A 20,540-nucleotide genomic window follows, 5' to 3' on the forward strand; every position below is an offset into this window, starting at 1 on the left:
CCATGCAGACCGCAGCACTTCTACTGACATCCTCAGCGCCTGGCCCCGCCCCCCACTCGGCTCCGCCCCCTCCCGCACTTTGCATGTGCACACACATACATACATACATACATACATGCACATACACACACTCACTCACTCACAGATACACTCACCTGTCCCCAGCCATGCAGACCGCAGCACTTCCACTGACATCCTCAGCGCCTGGCCCCGCCCCCCACTCGGCTCTGCCCCCGAACTCCGCCCCCCGCACACAACGGAATCCGACAAAGAATTCTGTTCTTTGTCATCCGTTGTACAGCGTTGAACAGCGCATCAGTCACATGCGTCAAGCGACGCATGTGACTGATACAAATCAACGGAAATGTGAACTTAGTCTTAAAGAGAACCTTTTGCCACAGTTGTGTAATGTAAAGTAAAGATGATGCAATATAGTTTACAATGATACCTTTGGTGAAGAAATACGCTTTGTTATTCTTTAATCAGCATTTGAAGTTTTCTGCTGATTAGATTACGGTGCACAGAGGCTGTATTGGGTCTTCTCCTCCCTGTCTGTGATTTCCCCGACTCCTCCATCTCCTCTGTTTGAAGAGATTACAAACAGAGGAGGTCAAAGCAATGGCCTTTTATTCACAGACCAGAGACAGTAGAGGTGCCAGGGAATCATAGATAGGGAGGAGAAGACTCGGTATATAGTCCGGCCCCTGTGCACGCAAAATTTCAAATGGTGATTAGAGAGGAAAGCCAATTTTTTCACTACAGGTATCAATATAATCTGTAAAACTGCTCCATTACAGACCATAAACATGTGTACTAAATATAAAGGCCCATATTTCTCATATTTAAAAAAAAAAGGTAACAAAAAAGATTAACCGGGGAAGCAACAACAATAAAATAAGAGCAAAAACTGCCCACTTTTTTGATCAGTTGACTGGTCCTCTTTAAACGGAACCTGTCATCAGATTTGGCCATGGCCTCCACCAGTGAGCTCTTATATAGAGAATTCTAACATGCTGTATATAAGAGCCCAGGCCGCTGTGTGGAGCATAAAAAACAGTTTTATTATACTCGCCTACGGAGTGGTCCAGTCCGATGGGTGTCGCTGCTTCTCCGGTCCGACGCCTCTTCTCTGTCCTTCTTCTAAGGCCAGTGTGCATGACACCTGCTACATCATCCACACTACCCGGCATTTAGGTCCTGCACAGGCGCACTGTGATTTTTCCTGCTGAGGACAGATCAAAGTATTGTAGTGCGCATGCGCGGGCGGTCTTTAACCTTTCCTCGTGCCTGTGCATTACAATACTTGAATCTTCCCTTAGCCAGACAGATAAAAGTGCACCTGTGCAGGACCACAATGCCGGCCTGTGGGGATGACATAGGACACGTCATCCATACTTGGCTGGGTAGAAGGAGTACTGCAATTGCCCCAGAGAGGAGGCACCAGACCAGAGAGCAGCGACACCCATCGTACCGGACCACCTTCCTAGGTGAGTATTATAAAGGGGTTTTTCATGTTAAACAGTGCGGCCTGGGTTCTTATATACAGCATACTGGATTGCTGTATATAAGAGCTCAGTGGTGGTGGCCGCAGGTTATAGGACCCAAATCTGGAGACAGATTCCCTTTCAAGTAATTTCAGCAGTTCGTTGCATTGTCGCCCTGTAAACTTCTAATGTAGGGCCTTCTTTAACCTCTTTATCCATGTACGTGGTGCCAACACTGCAGATACGCATGTAAGCTTGTCAAATTCATTATTTCCTCCAATGTTTAGGAAGTGCATTTTCATTCCACTTTCTGCTGGGCTTTCGCCTCTGTGAGCGGCTGCTCTGCTGTTATTACACTTCCATAATAATTTCTCAGCTCAGCTGCCTGGCCAAGTGTCAAAGACATGAGTTACGCTTTATTAGGTGAGAGAGATTATCACTTGCTTTATATTCGGGGCTCCCATGCACTAAATTCTTATTTTCAGATGCTTTTAAAAGACTGAGGATTCTTTAAATAAGTCACCGAATAATTCATAGCAGAAGACAACTAAACGTGAATCGCGTGGGGTCAGTGTGTTGTGTTACGGTAGCACCGGGCAGTGACTTGTGACTTCTTGAAGTGCTTCCAATGATCAGTAGTCATTATTTATCACCCTCTGTGTAGATGTTAACTTCAGGAACACAGTTAGTAAGAAATGATGGCCCTGCCTGCTGGATTGAGGAACACACTCACCATTGATCGTACTAATAGACATGACCATCAAGTGCTTAAAACGTTGTTCCCTTAGGTCCTAAATTGGCATCTGAGTTCTGTTGAGTTGTGTGATTGGAATGGTGTAATTTGCAGTGATTTAATGCTATTGTTTAGAAGACTTCAGAACTTTCCCGAGATGAGCACAGGACACTCTTCTAGCGGCACCAGGCACATTGTGAAGATAAAGCCGAGAACTAAACTCCAGCTACAAAATGACAGGCTGCTATTTTACGGCTACTGAACCTAGAAGACAATTAAGTAGGAGCTGTTGTGCCATAACGGGCAGCAGCAACGTGTTTACTGCCGTCCGGAGCTTATAACAGCCGATCTGTGTGAGTCCCTGCTGTTGAACCTCCACCTATGTAATACTGATGACTTATCCTATGCATTCATCATCACTCCTTTAAGTTAATTTTTCTTTCTGAGATGTTGTGACGATAATGGTTCTCAGAGACGACTTCTTAAAAAAGAAGCCTAACTGTAGCAGATTTCCCAGAACATGTGTCTGACCATTAGCAGCTATGAAAATTGGCAAATGCTAAAAAGGTTATTCCCATCTCCAAGATCCTATCCAAATATGTAGTAGGTTTAATAATATTAGCAAATACCTCCATTTACAAATGTAGTATAGTTCTTCTAATGCCCACTTACCTCATGTGCAGGGCATTGCAGTTAGCTTAGGTAGTCATGGTTACAGTTACATAGGTTGAAAAAAGACCTAGGTCCATCTAGTTCACCCTTCCTCCACCAATTATACATTTGGCCACTAAGTCATTTATAACCAACAATGTTGTGTGTACTGAGGAAATCATCCAGCCCTGATATAAAGTTGTTATAGTATCTGCCATTACTACCTCTTGTGGTCGGCATTCCACAGTCTGCTCTAACTGTAAAGAACCCTTTCCTATTTAGCTGCCGGAATCGCTTTTCTGCCACTCGCAGTGAGTGCCCCCTGGTCCTTAGTATTGTCTTTGGAAGAAATAAGTCATGTGCCAGTCCTTTGTATTGACCACACATGTATTTATACATATAAATGAGATCTCCTCTGAGACGGTTACGATCACTAAATGCAGTTACGACCACGCATGTAGTGACAGTTAATTGCTAGCGGTTGTAACTATGAATACCTAAGCTACTGCAATGCTCTGTACATGAGGTAAGAGACATGGCTGTATCAGGAGAACTATATTACATTTCTTATTTGAGGTTTTTGATAATTTTATTACATTTACTACTTATTAGGATAGAATCTTGGAGATGGGAATACCCCTTTAATGGCATTCTTGCCTTTTTGCATCACCCAACTGCTAACAGCTCTTAGTTACTTTTTAAGAAGAGCTGTGTCCCTGAGCCTGCCACTTGAAGCGTTGTGGAAGAATAAACAGCCTATCCAAACGAGCGCCTATCCGTTGGTCATGTTTTTTGCACTACCCTCTTTCCCTGAAATAAGAGTTAACCCAAAAATAAGCCCTAGTAGGATCTTTGAGGCTTTTTTGAGTATTTTTAAAATATAAGCCCTACTCCAAAAATAAGCCCTAGTTGCAGTTCCATAAGAAAGTGTCCAAGAAGCTAAAAAAAATGTAAAGGATACAGCAGGACTCTTCATCAAAGAAAGCAGACATCCTCAAAGGAAAGCAGACCCCCCCCAAAAAAAATCACACTCACCAGATCCCATACAGTCTGACAAGTGCTGATGGTGCATTGGCTCTCACACAGAGATCTGCGTCGCTGTCAGATCCCTCATGTTCAGCTGCATTGCACTGCGTCTCTCACAAACAGATCGGGTATCAGTATCACTCTGCGCGAATGAAACTCATTCACCAGGGGAACCAACCGCTGTAGAACACAGGGGGATCTGACAGCGACGCAGATTTGTATATGAGAGCCCATTCACTTGGCAACTCTAATTGTTTGTGACATGGTAAGTGCAACTCTTTTAGGGGGTCTCTGCTTTCTTTTGAGAGTAAATTTAGCTGTTCATAGAGAATAATAAATTTAAGCAGGAAATTTAAACCATTGTAAATATATTTACCCGCCGCTATAGGACTGGTTCTGTACCATGAGAAGAGCAGATAAGGAATTGTGCCTCTGAACCAGTTTATTAACACAACAAGTTAATGTTCCAGAATGTGATATGATTATTTTTTAATAAATATTGTTTTTTTTTCCAAGAATAAAGTTGGATTATTGTTCATTGGAAAATATAAGACATTCCCTGACAATAAGCCCTGGCGCATCTTTCTGAGCAAAAAATAATATAAGACCCTGTCTTATTTTTGGGGAAATATGGTATATGTATTCTGACCTTTACTTAAGTTGTTATGGTCATGTCCACAGATACGGTTGGGCCCATAAGTATTTGGATGGTGATAGAATGGGTTGGAAGCAAAGCTATCTGGATGTGATTAAAATGTAACTTTATGCTTCCCTTCAAGGGGATATATAAAATCTTAACCATTCTGAAATTGTAGCCATTTATATTCTTTATTCTTTTATTTTCACAAGTTGAAATTACTTGGACATGCTGTTTCAAGTGTATAATATCAGTTTTTGTTTTTTTGTTTTTTTTTTTTATTTAAAGCTGAGCAAAAATATTCACTGATCTAGCAGCTCAGTCAGTAGTCTGATTCCACAACACTTAAAGGGAACCAATCACCAGGATTTTCCTTTATAACCTAAAGCCAGTGCTATACTGGCACTATCAGGCTGTTTTGCAGATGATGCAATACTAGGAGGAATAGCTAAAGCTAGGGTCACACGTAGCAACGCAGCAGCGATCACGACGACAACCTGACTTTATCAGGATCGCTGCTGCGTCGTTACATGGTCGCTGGTGAGCTGTCAAACAGGCAGCGACCAGTGACCAGCCCCCAGCCAGCAGCGACGCGTGGAAGCGATGCTGCGCTTGGTAACTAAGGTAAATATCAGGTAACCAAGCAAAATGCTTCGCTGGTTACCCGATATTTACCTTGGTTACCAGCGCACACCGCTTAATGTTTTCTCCCTGTACTCTTTAGCCAGAGTACACATCTGGTTAATAAGCAAACCGCTTTGCTTATTTACCTGATGTGTACTCTGGCTACGTGTGCAGGGAGCAGTGAGCTGGCACTGGCAGCCTGAGAGCGGCGGACGCTGGTAACGAAGGTATATATCGGGTAACCAAGCAGCCTTTGCTTGGTTACCCAATATTTACCTTGGTTACCAGCGTCCGCAGAAGCCGGCTCCTGCTCCCTGCACATTCAGTTCGTCGCTCTGTCGCTGTCACACACAGTGATGTGTGCTTCACAGCGGGAGAGCAACGTCCAAAAAATGGTCCAGGCCATTCAGCAACAGCCAGCGACCTCACAGCAGGGGCCATTTTGTTGCTGGATGTCACACACAACGACAGCGACGTCGCTGCTAGGTCACAGAAAATGGTGACTTAGCAGCGACGTTGCTGTCGTTGTGTGTGACATGACCATAATACTAGAGAAGACAGAGAAAGGATTCAAGGGGATCTAGATAAGCTGGAACAATGGGCAGCGACTAATAGAATGGTATTTAACCCCCTCACCACCTGCCGATTTTCCATTTTCGTTTTTTCCTCCCGTTCTTCCAAGAGCCATTATTTTGGGGTTTTTTTGTTATTTTTCTGTCAATATAGGCATATGCTTGCTTGTGTTTTGCGGGACGAGTTGCACTTTTGAATGACACCGTTGTACTGGAAAATGGAGAAAAAATTCCAAGTGTGGTGAAATTGCAAAAAGAAAAGTGCAATAACAAAATTGTTTTTTTTTTTAATTCACTATATGATAAAACTGATATAGCCGTATGATTTCCCAGGTCAGTACAAGTTTGTAGATTCAAAAAAACTATATTATTTTGGGGGGGTGGGGTTTAAGTGGTAAAAAAGTCAGAAATTGCACTTTTGTCACCATTTTTCAAGACCATGTAGACATGTTTTCAATACCACTTTGCTTCTGCCTCCGGATCCCTTGATGAGTCATATTGTGACGAAACGCGTTGGACGCGAGAGGTGACTGACAACTGGGAGATTGGGGAAGTGTGTGGCAGCTGCTGTCTGCCACCCCCCGTAGTACATCCCACCAATATTACTTGTCTCAAGACATCAATTGGTGTGACGGTTCTGTTATTCATCAGTCACCTTGCTTGTCCTATGTTGGCACGTTGCTGTATTTCCTAAATATTTATACAGCTTAGGCTACTTTCACACATCAGTTTTTTTCCATCATGCACAATCCGGAAAAAAACGGGTAAAATGGATCCGGCGCCGGATCCGTTTTATCCCCATTGATTTGTATTAGCGCCGGATTGTGCTGGATGGCATTGCGTTGCATCCGGCTTTTACCGGATTCGGCGTAATTGGCTAATGCGGCGGCCGGATGGAACGTCTCTTGTAACGTTTTTTGTCTCTGACAAAAAAAACGCATCGCACCGCATCTGGCGCGATATGGCATGATTTACAATGGAAGCCTATGATCCGGCGTAATGCGGCAAAAAACTGATGCGGATGCCGGATCCGTTTTTTTAAACTGCACATGCTCCAACTTATTGAAAATAAACGGATCCGGCAAAAAAGCGAACAAAACTGATGCAAATACGGATGCACCTGATCCGTTTTTTTACGCATCTGATATACCGGATCTGTAAAAAAAAAAGGATCTGGCGCATCAGTTTTTGCATATTCTGCGCCGGATCCATTGCATCAGGCACACGCCGGATTCTGCCCGATGAAAAAAAACTGATGTGTGAAAGTAGCCTTTGATGTGATTGATGATTTTGTGATAACTGTTTATCCCTGTATTGAATATACCAGTCACAGACCACTGTGTTACCTGTTCACATAGGTTTATCTCTTTATGTTTTGTATGTCATTTGGGTACTCAATTTTAACTGCGTTATTAAAACTTAAGTTTTAACTATTGATATAATTCTACCCCTGCTGCACTAGCCATTTTCCAAGACCCATAACGTTCTTATTTTTCGGGGTCCAGTTGTATGCAGAAGTCTCTTAATTAGTAAATTTGAGTCTACCTATGTGTAATTTATTTTCAGTATAGCTACAGCTGGACTGTGAAGGCTTCTGAGGTTTGTTTGAAATCATTAGGGATCAAACAGCATCATGAATACCAAGGAACACACTAGACAGGTCAGGGATAAAGTTGTGGAGAAGAGTAAAGCAGGGTTAGGTTATAAAATAATAGTTTAAGCTCTGCTCATCTCACAAAGCCAAAAAAATGTACTACTTCTCAAATCCGTTAATGCCACTTTTCTGCTGAAATTCTTTGGATCTGGGTCTTAGTATCAACTTAAGACTTTTTATACTCTTTAGTTGTCATGAAATGATGAGGTAACAGTCCACACTGAAACGTGAAACTACTTATTAGTCAAGTGTAAAGGGCCAATGTGAAATAGATCACAGTAATCCCTTAATGATTAATTCAGAATTTAAAAAGAAACTCTTGGATCAAAAACAAAGCTGGAAAAAAACTAAAAGTTTACACTTGAATCACATCTTGATGGCTTTGTTGCTTATTCCACAAGTGTATACAGATGTGAACCTAAATGCCCAAATACTTCCGTATTTCAGTGTGTTTATTTATTTTCTTAAGGGTGCTTTACACGCTGCGACATCGCTATTATCGTCAGGGTCACGGTGTTTGTGACGCACATCCAGCGCCGTTAGCGACATCGCAGCATGTGACAGCTAGGAGCGACGATCAACGATCACAAAATTCGTTGATCGTTGAAATGTCGCTCCTTTTCCAAATATCGGTGATGGGGCATGCCACTGGTTGTTCGTCGTTCCTGCGGCACCACCCATCGCTATGTGTGACACCGCCAGAGCGACGAAAATCTCCTTATCTTCATCCACCAGCAATGAGGAAGGAAGGAGGTTGGCGGCATGTTGCGGCCGCTCATCTCCGCCCCTCCTCTGCTATTGGACGGCCGCTTAGTGAAGTCGCTTTGACGCCGAACGCACCTCCCCCTTGAAGGAGAGATTGTTCGGCAGCAACAGCGACGTCGCTGACAAGGTATGTGCGTGTGACGCTGCCGTAGCGAGTGTTCGCTACAGCAGCGATCAGCACATATCGCACCAACGACGGGGGCGGGTGCTATCGCTGTTGCAGTGTGTAAAGCACCCTTTAGAATCGTATTATTGTTACACAGACATGCCAGTCACATCATATTTACAATACTCCCTTTGTTCAAAGTATTAGCAGTGGTGCCCAATTGAAGAAGCAAGGCTTCAAAGCAAATCTTTTATATGTTATTGTGTGACTGAGCAGCTTTATGTCTAGAAGTGTTTAGAATCTTTTGACCTGTTGTATCACGCTCCTTGTTTTTCAGTAGCAACATCCTCGTCCAGTTACTATAACTGTTAGCAGCCCGTTAATGACATGTCGTCTTATTGCTGTGTTTAATAGTCTTCCAGCCGCACTGAGTTATTTCCACAGTGTTTATTTTGACACCTTTTAAAATGTTATTCCCGGATTAGAGATGATTTCTTATTCCATTTGCTTGTGGTCATGCAACAAATGGTTTCTTTTATTGCACGTTTTACATGTTTGTGTGTTTCCTGCTGTTTGTTTGTAGCGGGGACGCCAGAAGACAAGATGCGGTTGTTTCTGATCTATTACATCACGTCTACGCAGCCCCCGTCTGAGGTACTAATAACTGCTAGATTTTAATAATTAAAAACTAATATTCCGTGAATGAAATGTAATAAGATGTTTAGGTGTCCTAAGTCAAGAAAATGTTGTTACAAGGATTTAATTCATCTTCTCAAATTCTTCCGCTGTGTCTTCTCAAAGGACACAGTGAACTTAAAGGGGTAGTCCAAGCAAAATTAAAATGTTTCCCCGTGGTTTGGTATGGTAAAATATAAATAAAGCTATAATCACCTACCTGCACACTTCAGCACAGGCCTCCCGTTGTCTGCATTTACACTGGAAGGAAGTAATCGCAGTACCGCTGGGATCCGTGATTAATTGTTGTGGTCTGGTGACTTCAGCAGCGCGTCATCGCTGACAAACTTCCTTTCCGGGGTAAACTCGGACAATGTAGCAACCTGTGCTGGATCCTGGTAAGTGAAGAACAACCACTTCTCTTCTGTCGTGGTGCCTAAGTAGGATCCAATACCCTAGTACGGTGAAAAAGAGAAACACGTGGCACTCAGCTGAGCAGAAGCTGTATTTTTTTATTTTGGAATCTTCCTAAAGGGAACAGAGCACAGACGTTTCGGTCCTAACATATCGGACCTTCATCAGTGGGCATGGTGGAGTTTACTGTAGGTTAGATTCATAGACTCTGATGGAGAGACCGCGATGTGTTTTCTCTTTTTCAACGGATCCTGGTAAGTGAAAGTAGATGAGTATGGCTTTGTTTGTTCTTTTTTAGTATACTAAGCCACTAGTAACATTTTAATTTTGCCCTGATAATCCCTTTAAATTGATTGTTCAGGATTCTGCATCCTTGTGAATCCTCATAGTGTGCAGTGTACGTGCTGTCACGATTCATGGGCACCACCAGCAAGTGGGCACATGACCACAAGTATATGATGTGCATGTCTGGTCATATTCCAACTAGACATACACAGCTTCACTTAATTAAAGTACGTTGTGCGAGGCCGGATGCATTGAGTCGGAATGTGGCTGGAAGTATGCAAATCGCCTACTTGCAGTCGCATGACCTCCTGGCATTGGAGAATCTTGACTGCGTGCATGGTGTGCGCTGTGAGGATTCCCAAGTATGCAATTGCTAAGAGCTTGAACAACCCCTTTTAAGCTTTGATACTCTTACCTTTTTCACCTTTAAGTTAATAATATAATTTAATTGTCATTCTCCAGAGATCATTTGTTAGCATCTGTTAATCTATTATTTTTGTAGTTTTTAAGTTTTTTTTTCTTTTTAAATCTTAGTGTTTACATTTTATCTGTTGTTTTATTTCTTTTCTTTACTAAACCGGACATATAATTAATAGGAGACTGGAAAGGCGTATCTGTCCTGTTTAGCATTTTCATCATGGTTCTGCTCCCTCAGGTTATCATTGCTGTGTTATGTTATTAGGATCCATTACAAGTTTAATCTTTTTTATCTGTAATGGAACCAACAAAAACTGATCAGACCCTAGGGCTTAACAGCGCAGCTAATCAGAAATAATTGAAAGGTTGAAGAGTTAAAATGTAATACAAGACGACACACGAGGAGCTGAACCACACAGCAGATTGGAGCGAGCGGAAGGATGGGACTGAACTGCCCTGTTGTTTTCATCCAGCACATCCTGTATCTAAGTGGAATGTTTGAGCCATGTATTTTAATAAGCTCGGTGCATTCTTCTGTTTTAGCCTAACAAGTCTCCTTTGTGCAGTAGGAATGGCTATTTTTTTTATTTGCCAGTCATAGTTTAAAGGATATCATTTGGCCTATTCTAAGAAAAGAAAGTCTTTTTGTCTCTCACACATGGACTCTGTTTTGTTAAGAGAAAAAAACCCCACAAATATAAGGTTTTTGGTACTGAATCAGGAATGTACTGGACCAAATTGATATACAGTACTGTGCAGATGTTCTAGACAGGTGTGCAAAAACCACTGCAAAGTAAAAATGTTTTCAAAAATAGAAGTGTTAATAGTTAATTTATCATTTATCAAAATGCAAAGTGAATGAACAAATGAGAAATCTAAATCAAATTAGTGAGACCACCCTTTGCCTTCAAAACAGCCTCAATTCTTCTAGGTACTTGTACTTATACATTGTTTTTGAAGGAGCTCTGCAGGGAGGTTGATCCCAACATCTTGTAGGAGTAACCACAGATCTTTTGTGGCTGTAGAGGGCAAAGCACTTACCGTATTTTCTGGCGTATAAGACGACCCCCAACTTTTCCAGTTCTCACTAGAAGTCCCAGAAATTTCGAGCTCCCCCCTGAAGTCCCGAAAGAGGGTGAAATGACCCTTAGTCCAAGCTGAATAAAATTAACTAGAAACTAAATAGCTAACCTCAATGGAAAACAACAACCTCCTGTGGTGCGACAGTAATGGCCTTAATTACAGAACAAAAGACGGTGATTATAGGATGTTAGCTAAAATCCTTCAGGTCATTCGACCCGTCTCTGGGTTCCAAAGGTAGAAATGTTAAATGACCCCTCTCTGGGACTTCTAGTGTTAAATTATATACCATATATACTTGAGTATAAGCTGACCTGAGTAACGTGCCCATTATTTAGTAATGTCCCCTGCAGTAATGTCCCCATTGTTTAGTAATGTGTCCTCTAATAATGAGCCCATTGTTTAGTAATGTCCTCCTACTGGTCCTCTTCTTGTCCCCTATTATGCTGTTGTTGACACTAAAAATTATTCTCACCTCTCCTCCGTTCCCGCGGTGCCCTCAGCTTCTTCTGGCAGACTGCAGGCACATAGACCCCTCAGTGATCTCGTCCGGTGCACGGAGCCGCCGCTACAGGCTGTCGTCATGGCTTTACTGCAGTAGAATGCTTTGCGGTGCCATAAAGCATTCAACTGAAGTAAAACGCTGACAGCAGTGGTGGCCCCATGTATGGGACGCAATCATGGAGGAGTGCTTCTTGCAGACCGTAGGCACATAGATCCCTCCATGATCGCGTCCAATGCACAAAAGCATTCAACTGCAGTAAAGCCATGACTGCAGACAGCAGCACCATGCACCGCCGTATAAGACGACACCCTGCGTATAAGACGACTCCCAACTTTTGAGAAGATTTTCAGGGGTTAAAAAGTCATCTTTTATGCCGGTAAATACGGTAGTCTAGTAGTCTGTAAAAGAAGTGTGTCTGATGGCCTCTCTCCTACTATGTTTTATTTATGAAAATTAAAGGTAAATAAGTTAATTTTTGTATGAATAATTATAATATAATATTTTCCTCCCCACAGTTTGATCTGGATCAGTATAAGAAAGCGTTAGAGGATGCCGGTTGTTGTTTGGCCCCATTAAACTACATCAAACAATGGAAGTAAGCAAGTTTGTGCATGTTACATTCTATGACTCGTCAAACAGATGTTGGCACATCAAAGATCCTTTTTATATTAATAATGTCCCTTATTTTTCTAGGGCTTTTGCCAAGATGGCGGCAACACCAGCAAACTATGGAATTGGTGCTACTAAATCCAAAGGGTAAGGGTTAGTTAAAAAGTATTTCTCATTAAAGGGTTTTTTTTTCAAAACTAAATCCCTTTGACTATTCATTACTTGAGTAAATTCTTGCTTTTTGGTGATATGTACAGTATGCGGGGATTTACTGTATTGTTCATGTAGCAATATACCATTGACCCGTCTGGACACATGCTCTTCTATCAACATTCCCTATCTTTGTATATGTCTGTACGTTTTGTTTTTGAGAGTGCCAAAATAAACTTCTGTCTGCTTTTTTGGGAGGAAAAGGAAATGGGCTATTTTACATAAAACTACTGATTTAATCAGAAAACTTTGGGACGTTTTCAAAATGCCCCCTTTCGGTTGATCTGCGGTGTTTGTAGAAGAGAAGACCACAGCACAGTCATTCTGTATTGAGAGTTCACCTGAATAACTGATACATGGCTCTGTCACATCCATTGACAACCTCCTCATACATGTTTATATTCTTACACATAGAGCGCAACAATGGCCGTAATGCGTTTGTTGCATGTATGTGACTTTTGGCATTCTGAGATTAGACCTCAGCCCTCTTAGGCCTGTTTCACACATCCGGCATTTCGTCGGATCCGGCACGCATGTAGTACAGTACATTCATCTACAGTGGAAGTGCTTCCACTGTAAATGAATGTACTATACTGCATGCGTGCAGGATCTAGCATCCGGTGAAATGCCGGATATGTGAAACTGGCCTTAATCATACTGAAGCATTAACCCTAGAACGCGCAACCATAGAAATCTACCATAGAAAACAAGTAACCTAGCAGGCCTGTGAGGCCCCAGGTATGCATTCTAGGGTTAATATTCCATCATCCATTAGAATCAATGTGTCCTCCTTCAGAAGTTGCCATTAGTCGTACATTTACATAATAACTCTCACCAGCTCAAATCTGGTTTGTCCCCAATTCTGGGACATGGCCCCAGCCAACACGCACACCAAGCAAACCAATACTTCTAAAGTCCAGCACACACTTGAGTCGATCGTTCACCGCTCAATTATGTAACACTAGGGTATGCGTAGTCAAGAAAAGATTCCAATGCATTTCGATCCGTTCTTTTTCATGGCAAGGCTTTGACCCACCGGACGGTGTGCTGGGCTGGCTTTTACAAACAGGACACATTCACCTTCTGCCACAGGGAGTCTGTTGCCCTCCACATAATAGTGTAAACCACCACACAGACCTCTGAAGTTTTGGAAGCTACACGCTGTTTGTTTAGATACAATGACCCCTTCTCTGCAGTCGGATCAGTGAGCAGTAGCTGGCACCATCTTGTACCTTCTTCTTTTTTCTGCTTCCAGGCTGCTCTCCAGAGTCATGAATACGGGCTCGCAGTTTGTCATGGAGGGGGTGAAAAACTTGGTTCTAAAGCAGCAGGTAAATAGTCTAAGGAACAAGATTTATTTTGACAAGTGTAAAATCAGCAGGCTGGCGTCCCACCTGCTACTGGTAGCTGATGTGAGTGTAATCGAGCTGCCTATAAAAGAAAAGTGCGATGAGTGATTGCAGAGGGTCAGCGCTGGAGTCTTTATACTGTGAGGACCCAAGTCACTCAGCGGTCCAGTCCGGCAGAAGTCTTCATGTAGGTCAATGCTAATCAGTTGGACGTAGAGGCGTCACTCCAGGCTTCTATGCTGTAGAGCTGGACATTTCCATGTTCCCGTCATGGGTTAATCAGCCTTCATTCCCATCCTGCCCAGTTCCCCCATCCTGTTTGCTTTGGCTGCACAAAACAAGAAGCTTTGTGAATGTGTTTAGACATTTGATACAAACACTGGGCACAGGACTTTCTGTCACATCTCCCACTGAGCCCATAGTAAATGTGTCTACTCTCAGAATGGCAGCTGGAACATGTCAGGAGTTGTAGCCGAGGTCTCTGCGACCAGGAAGGTCCACTAGTAATTGAGTCCATTAAGCGGCTTCTTCCCAATTATCATAATGAACCAGTCGTATGTCCCTATTCTTTACATTAAGAGGTACTTATTGTCTGTCCTTCTCTTTATAGAACTTGCCAGTTACTCGAGTACTTGATAGTCTGATGGAAATGAAATCCAATCCGGTAAGAAATTTAGGTTACACACGCCTGCATGTCATACTGTCACCTTATGTGCTGCTCTGCCGGTGATCTCTTTCATGTCGGGAGTAATTGTCAATGTAATAATTGATCTCTTGTATTAGACGTTGCAGATTATCCTTTTCTAAAGTACCATAATAAATCTATTTCATTCTGGATCACTCTGTTCCCACCAGTTGTTTTTATTTTACTCCTTATATGTTTTTGTTATTGGCAGTTTTTATTTTATTTGCTCTCAGTGCAAGTAAAAATAAAGAGAAAGAAAAAAAACCCGGTGCATGTGTTCTGGAAAGAACGATGGCCCCAGCCGGACGCCCTACTTAGAGTCGACTCACTTGCCAGCACTCGTAAACTGATTGCTCTGGAAGCCATGTGTTTGTATACAAAGCTTCATCTCCATGTCAATGCCCGGCCCATTTCCAGTCACCACTGTGACTGTTGTCTGTTGCAGAGCTCATGGGGCTCTGGATCAATTTGCTGCTTATCCCTCCGCTCACTGCTTCTATGGAGAACTCAAAAATGAACAGTTTCGCTTGTGGTAATGAGCTAAAATTTTACGGCTGAAACCTTGAGATAACATTACATCGTTTCCACATTCTTGATTTATCATCTTGACGCTTTTATAGTTCATGATTTCATTCCTTGTGGGTCTGTCATTTATGGAAAATGTGTTTTGGCATCTTAGAAGGGTAAAAGATGCTAATAAATCCTTGGTCCTACCTTTTTTACTTTTGGATAAGAATTGTATTACTTAACTTTATTTGAATTTAAAATGCATCATAGTATTATTAAAGGGAACCTGTCACCACTTTTTTGGCCTATAAGCTGTAGCCACCACCACCGGGCTCTTATATACAGCATTCTAACAAGCTGTATATAAGAGCCCAGGCCGGGAGTATGACATAAACACTTTATGATACTCACCTAACGGTTGCGCAGTGTGCCTTATGGGCATCTCCGTTGTTCGGTGCCGGCGCCTCCTCTTTTGGCCATCTTCGTCCTCTTTCTGAAGCCTGTGTGCATGACGCGTCTATGTCATACACACTCGCCGGTTCTGCGCAGGCGCACTATAATACTTTGATCTGGCCTGCTCAGGGCAGATCAAAGTGTGCCTGCTCAGGACCAGAATGCCGGCGAGTGTGGATGACGTCGGACCCGTCATGCACCGCGGCTAGAGAAGAACAACAAAGATGGCCAAAAGAGGCGGCACCGGGACGGACAACGGAGACGTCCATAAGGCCCACCGCACGACCGTTAGGTAAGTATTATAAAGTGTTTATGTTGTCACAGCGGCCTGGGCTCTTATATATAGCATGTTAGAATGCTGTATGAAAGAACCCGTTGGTGGTGGCCGCAGCTTATAGGCCGAAAAAGTGGCGACAGGTTCCCTTTAAACATTAGTATTTGTATAAAATATTACAAGCTCACAGGTCATCTTTTGTTTTTATGCAGTTTGCTTGCACAATAATAAAAGAATTTCATTTGTCCATAAATATTAATTGCCAATTAATTATGTGTGTCTGACAGATCCTTAAAGGGGTTGCCCAATACATAAAATGCCCTTTATAAATATCTAATTTTAAGCATTACCTATTTTGTAATTTGCTTTATTGTAAAATTGCCTACTGTTCACCCTATACAACTAATTCCTTTCCCTGCAGCTTCAGTCACCCTTCCCTAAAACAGGAAGCCATCGGGGGCTGCACTGCGGTCACTTATCATAGCTTCTTTCACCACCACTTCCTGATAATGTCCTGAATCAATCATAGTTATGGAGGCAGGGAGAAATGACTACTGCTTCTTTCACAGCTGCCACACTTCAATTTCCTCCGCCCCACATGTTTAGTCTCCTCAAACAAAATGTCACAGGAAATAAAGACAAAAGGACAGATACAGTTGAAGCCAGAAGTTTACATACACTATCTAAAATGACACATGCTTCTTTGTGTAGCATCATGGGAAAGTAAAAAAAAAATCAGCCAAGATCTCAGGAAGAGAATTGTGGATTTGCACAAATCTGGTTCAACATTAGGTGCAAATTCCAGATACCTGAAGGTGCCTCATTTATCTATACAATCAATTTTACGCAAGTACAAACAAGATGAGACTGTCCAGCCATTGTATGGCTCAGGAAGGAGACAGGTTCTGTGTACCAGAGATAAACGTGCTTTGGTCAGACATGTGCATATCAACCCAAGAACAAAAGCAAAAGACCTTGTGAAGATGCTGGCGGAAGCTGGTAAGATTGTGTCATTAGCCACAGTCAAACGAGTACTGTATCAACATGGGCTGAAAGGCCACACAGCCAGGGAGAAGTCATTACTTCAAAAGAAACATTAAAAAGCCTGATTATTGTTTGCAAATGCACACAACAACACAGACCTTAATTTTTGGAGACATGTCCTGTGGTCTGACGAAACTAAAATTGAACTGTTTGGCCATAATGACCATCGTTACGTTTGGCGGAAAAAGGGAGAAGCTTTGAAGCCTTAAGAACACCATCCCAACTGTGAAACATGGGGGCGGCAGCATCAGGTTGTGGGGTTGTTGTGCCGCAGGGGGGACTAGTGCACTTCACAAAATAGATGGCATCATGAGGAAAGAAGATTATGTGGCAATACTGAAGGAACATCTCAAGACATCAGCCAGGAACTTAAAGCTTGGGTGGAAATGGGTCTTCCAAATGGACAATGACCCAAAGCATCCTGCCAAACTGGTTACAAAGTGGCATAAGAATAACAAAGTCAGTGTTTTGGAGTGGCCATCACAAAGCCCTGCTCTCAATCCTATTGGAAATTTATGGGCAAAGCTGAAAAGGCCAGTGTGAGCAAGTCGACCTACAAACATGGCTCAGTTACACCGGTTCTGTCAGGAGGAACGGGCCCAAATTACTACCAACTATTGTGAGGAGCTTGTGGAAGGATATCCAAAATGTTTGACTGAAGTCATACAGTTTAAGGGCAATGGCACCAAATACTAATGAAATGTATAAAACATTTTTGTTCCCTCATTATTTTGACAATTGGCAAATATAAATAATTTTGGTTCCTAATTGACCTAAAACAGGAAAGGTTTATTATGATTTCATGTCAGAGAGTGAGAAAAAACTGCAGATGTGTCTTTTAGAGAGAGGATGGAAATTTCTGGTGTCAACTGTATATGGATTAGTTGTATAAGGAAAATAATACAGAATCTTATACCAAATAAGACAAGTGGTTATGGCTTAAATGGATATGTATAATAACACCAGCGTATTCTGTAGCACACTATCATAACCGATATGCATCATCTTTTCTTATGCAGTCTCCCAACCTCATGCACGCAGGTTGATGTGTAATAGTGATTCATAGAACAAAGATGAAAAATGAAATAGTTTAAGTCAGTTTTATGCTTAGTTTATTTGTATGAGGTATTTTTCCCTTTACGTTGTTGTAATGGGATTTTCTTTTATAGGAAACTGATGATTACAGATACTTTGACCCCAAGATGCTTCGTGGAAATGATAGGTAGGTGATAAATATATGCACACCTTTTGTCGACTGCTTGTAACCGGAACCTTTTTTTTCCTTTTTGTTTTTCTGTATTTTGAAGGGAAATAGTCTTAAGCGGGCTTTACACGCTACGATTTCGGTACAGCGATCTCGTTGGGGTCACTGATTTTGTGACGCCCATCCGGCCGCTGTAGCGATATCGTAGTGTGTGACTCCTAGGAGCGATTTTGGATCGTTGCAAAAATGTCTAAAATCGCTCCTCGTTGAATTATTGCTGCTGTTGCTGGGGCGAAGTTGTTCCTCGTCCCTACGGCAGCACACATCGCTACATGTGACGCCGCAGGAACGAAGAACCTCTCCTTACCTGCCGCTGGCCACAATGCGGAAGGAAGGAGATGGGCGGGATGTTTGTTCCGCTCATCTCCGCCCCTCCGATTTCATTGGGCGGCCGCTTAGTGACATCGCTGTGACGCCGAACGGACTGCCCCCTTAGAAAGGAGGCAGTATGCTGGTCACAGCGACGTCGCTAGGCAGGTAAGTAGTGTGGTGGGGGTGCGCGATTTTGTGCGCAACGGGCAGCGATTTGCCCCTCTCGCACAAACGATGGGGGCGGGTCTCATGCTAGCGATATCGGGATCGATATCGTAGCGTGTAAAGCCACCCTTAGATATAATTGTGGATGATTTTGTTGTGTTTTTATCAAATGGCTTTAACTTCTCCAAATAATTTTTGTTTTCTGTTAATAGTTCTATTCCAAGGAACAAAAATCCCTTTCAGGAGGTAAGTGTAATAACTGCAGGATCGTATGCACATGTAAAATGTTTTAAGTGTTAAGTAGATTATTAACCTCCTAACTGTATATAGTATAGTTTAATGTTCTGGAAATTTTGCAATTAGTCAAAGAAAATAAGATATTTTTTAGTTTTGGTGGCAAGTGCAATTCATTGTTCCATTTTATAGATGCACTTATACTCACAGCTTATAAAAGTCTGTTTATGTATCAGGGTGATGCCAAAATGTGTCAGTGCTGCAGTCGTGTGCAAGTGCAAAGCTGTAATAGTCTTGTACAATGAAACAGGCAGAAGCTGCCCAGTCATTGGGGAATATTTGCTACACATGAAACATTGGTCTGCTGTATTTTCCGGATTATAAGACGCACTTTTTCCCCTCGAAAACTGGGGGTAAAATGGGGGTGCGTCTTACAATCTGGATATGGCTTACCGGGGAGGCGGTAGTGGAACAGGGTCGGCGATACTGAGGGCTCGGAGGAGCAGTGGAGCGGCTCAGGAAGGTCACAGGACGGGGTGTCTTGGCAGCGGGTGCATTGATCTGACTGCGGGCTTTATTGAATTGCCCGCAGTTGTTGCGATGGACTTCAAGAAAATGGCCGTTGTGGCGGCGCATGCGTAGATTGACGGAACGGACTTCAAGAAAATGGCCATGGAATCCTATCTGCACATGCACCGCCCACACGGCCATTTTCTTGAAGTCCATCTCGTCAACCATGGGGGATTCAATGGAGGCACCCGCTGCTAAGATACCCCATCCTGTGACCCTCCTGAGTCGTTCTACTGCAGTGACACCCCTGAAGCCCGCTAACACATCTATAGCACCTGGCACCGCCGCGACACCCCTGCAGTCTACCGGCAGATCAGTGGCGACCACCGAGACCACAGTATCTCTGAGCCTTTAGCATCGCTGACCCTGCCTCTTGTGACTTTTCTGAGCCGCATCACCACCGCCGCTTCCCACTGGTGACCATTAGGATTAAGATGCACTAGGATTATAAGATGGACCCTCATTTTAACATTAAAAAATATTTTTTCCTTTTTTCCTCCTCCAAGTTTAGAAAAATATGGTATTTATTTTTATTTCTGATTGATTAGTGGTGCTTATGGAACATAGCGTCTTCTTCTGAGTTGAGTTTCACCCTGCCCAGTGCCATCAGCATCGAGACAGTGCTGGTACTGCACATCATGCAGTTCCCTGTACAGGAGTGCCTCTGCTCACAAATAATATTGCAGGTTTATAGTGATTTTTGGAGATCCCTCTGGCCTTGGCAATATGTCATTTGCCCTGACTGAAAAGCCCCCTTACATATGCAGAATTTTTGAGATTACAATTGGGGTACATGAGGCACTCATCAGTAATGCTGCCATACTTATGTCACATGCTAGAGGTCCAAATGCCACAGCCATGTATGTTACTGCATAATTTCTACAATAATGCACATATGGCAATCTCTTAATCTCTTTCTATTCTTGTTTGATACATAGATGCCATTAGAGTTGTATTTGGTGAAAGTAATTTACAAGAATATATTGTGGTTTTTTTGCAGGCCATTGTATTCGTAGTAGGAGGAGGGAACTACATTGAGTATCAGAATCTAGTTGACTACATAAAGGTACCTGAGATCCTGTTTTTGTTTTCTGGCTGACTGACCTCTTTTACTTTCATGCTATTAATTTTATGGTTATTATTCTTTTGTTTTTATTCAGTCATGGCTGAAAGTGTTGGCACCATTGCAATTGTTCCAGAAAATGAAGTATTTCTTCCAGAAAATTATTTCAATTA

The 20,540-nt window shown here is 42.5% G+C and overlaps 1 protein-coding gene across 1 annotated transcript in view; it reads left to right on the top strand.

The window, feature by feature from the left end:
- The window catches only part of SCFD1 (sec1 family domain containing 1), a 165,306-nt gene that overhangs the window by 130,280 nt on the left and 14,486 nt on the right, over positions 1-20,540 (top strand). The window contains exons 16-23 of the mRNA XM_075330962.1: positions 8,836-8,906; positions 12,144-12,223; positions 12,322-12,384; positions 13,703-13,778; positions 14,407-14,460; positions 17,929-17,981; positions 18,713-18,746; positions 20,305-20,370. Coding sequence (XP_075187077.1) covers positions 8,836-8,906; positions 12,144-12,223; positions 12,322-12,384; positions 13,703-13,778; positions 14,407-14,460; positions 17,929-17,981; positions 18,713-18,746; positions 20,305-20,370 — 497 coding nt within the window. The remainder of the gene's footprint in view (positions 1-8,835; positions 8,907-12,143; positions 12,224-12,321; positions 12,385-13,702; positions 13,779-14,406; positions 14,461-17,928; positions 17,982-18,712; positions 18,747-20,304; positions 20,371-20,540) is intronic.

Source organism: Anomaloglossus baeobatrachus, chromosome 12, assembly GCF_048569485.1.
Source record: "Anomaloglossus baeobatrachus isolate aAnoBae1 chromosome 12, aAnoBae1.hap1, whole genome shotgun sequence".
Taxonomy (NCBI): Eukaryota; Metazoa; Chordata; class Amphibia; order Anura; family Aromobatidae; genus Anomaloglossus; species Anomaloglossus baeobatrachus.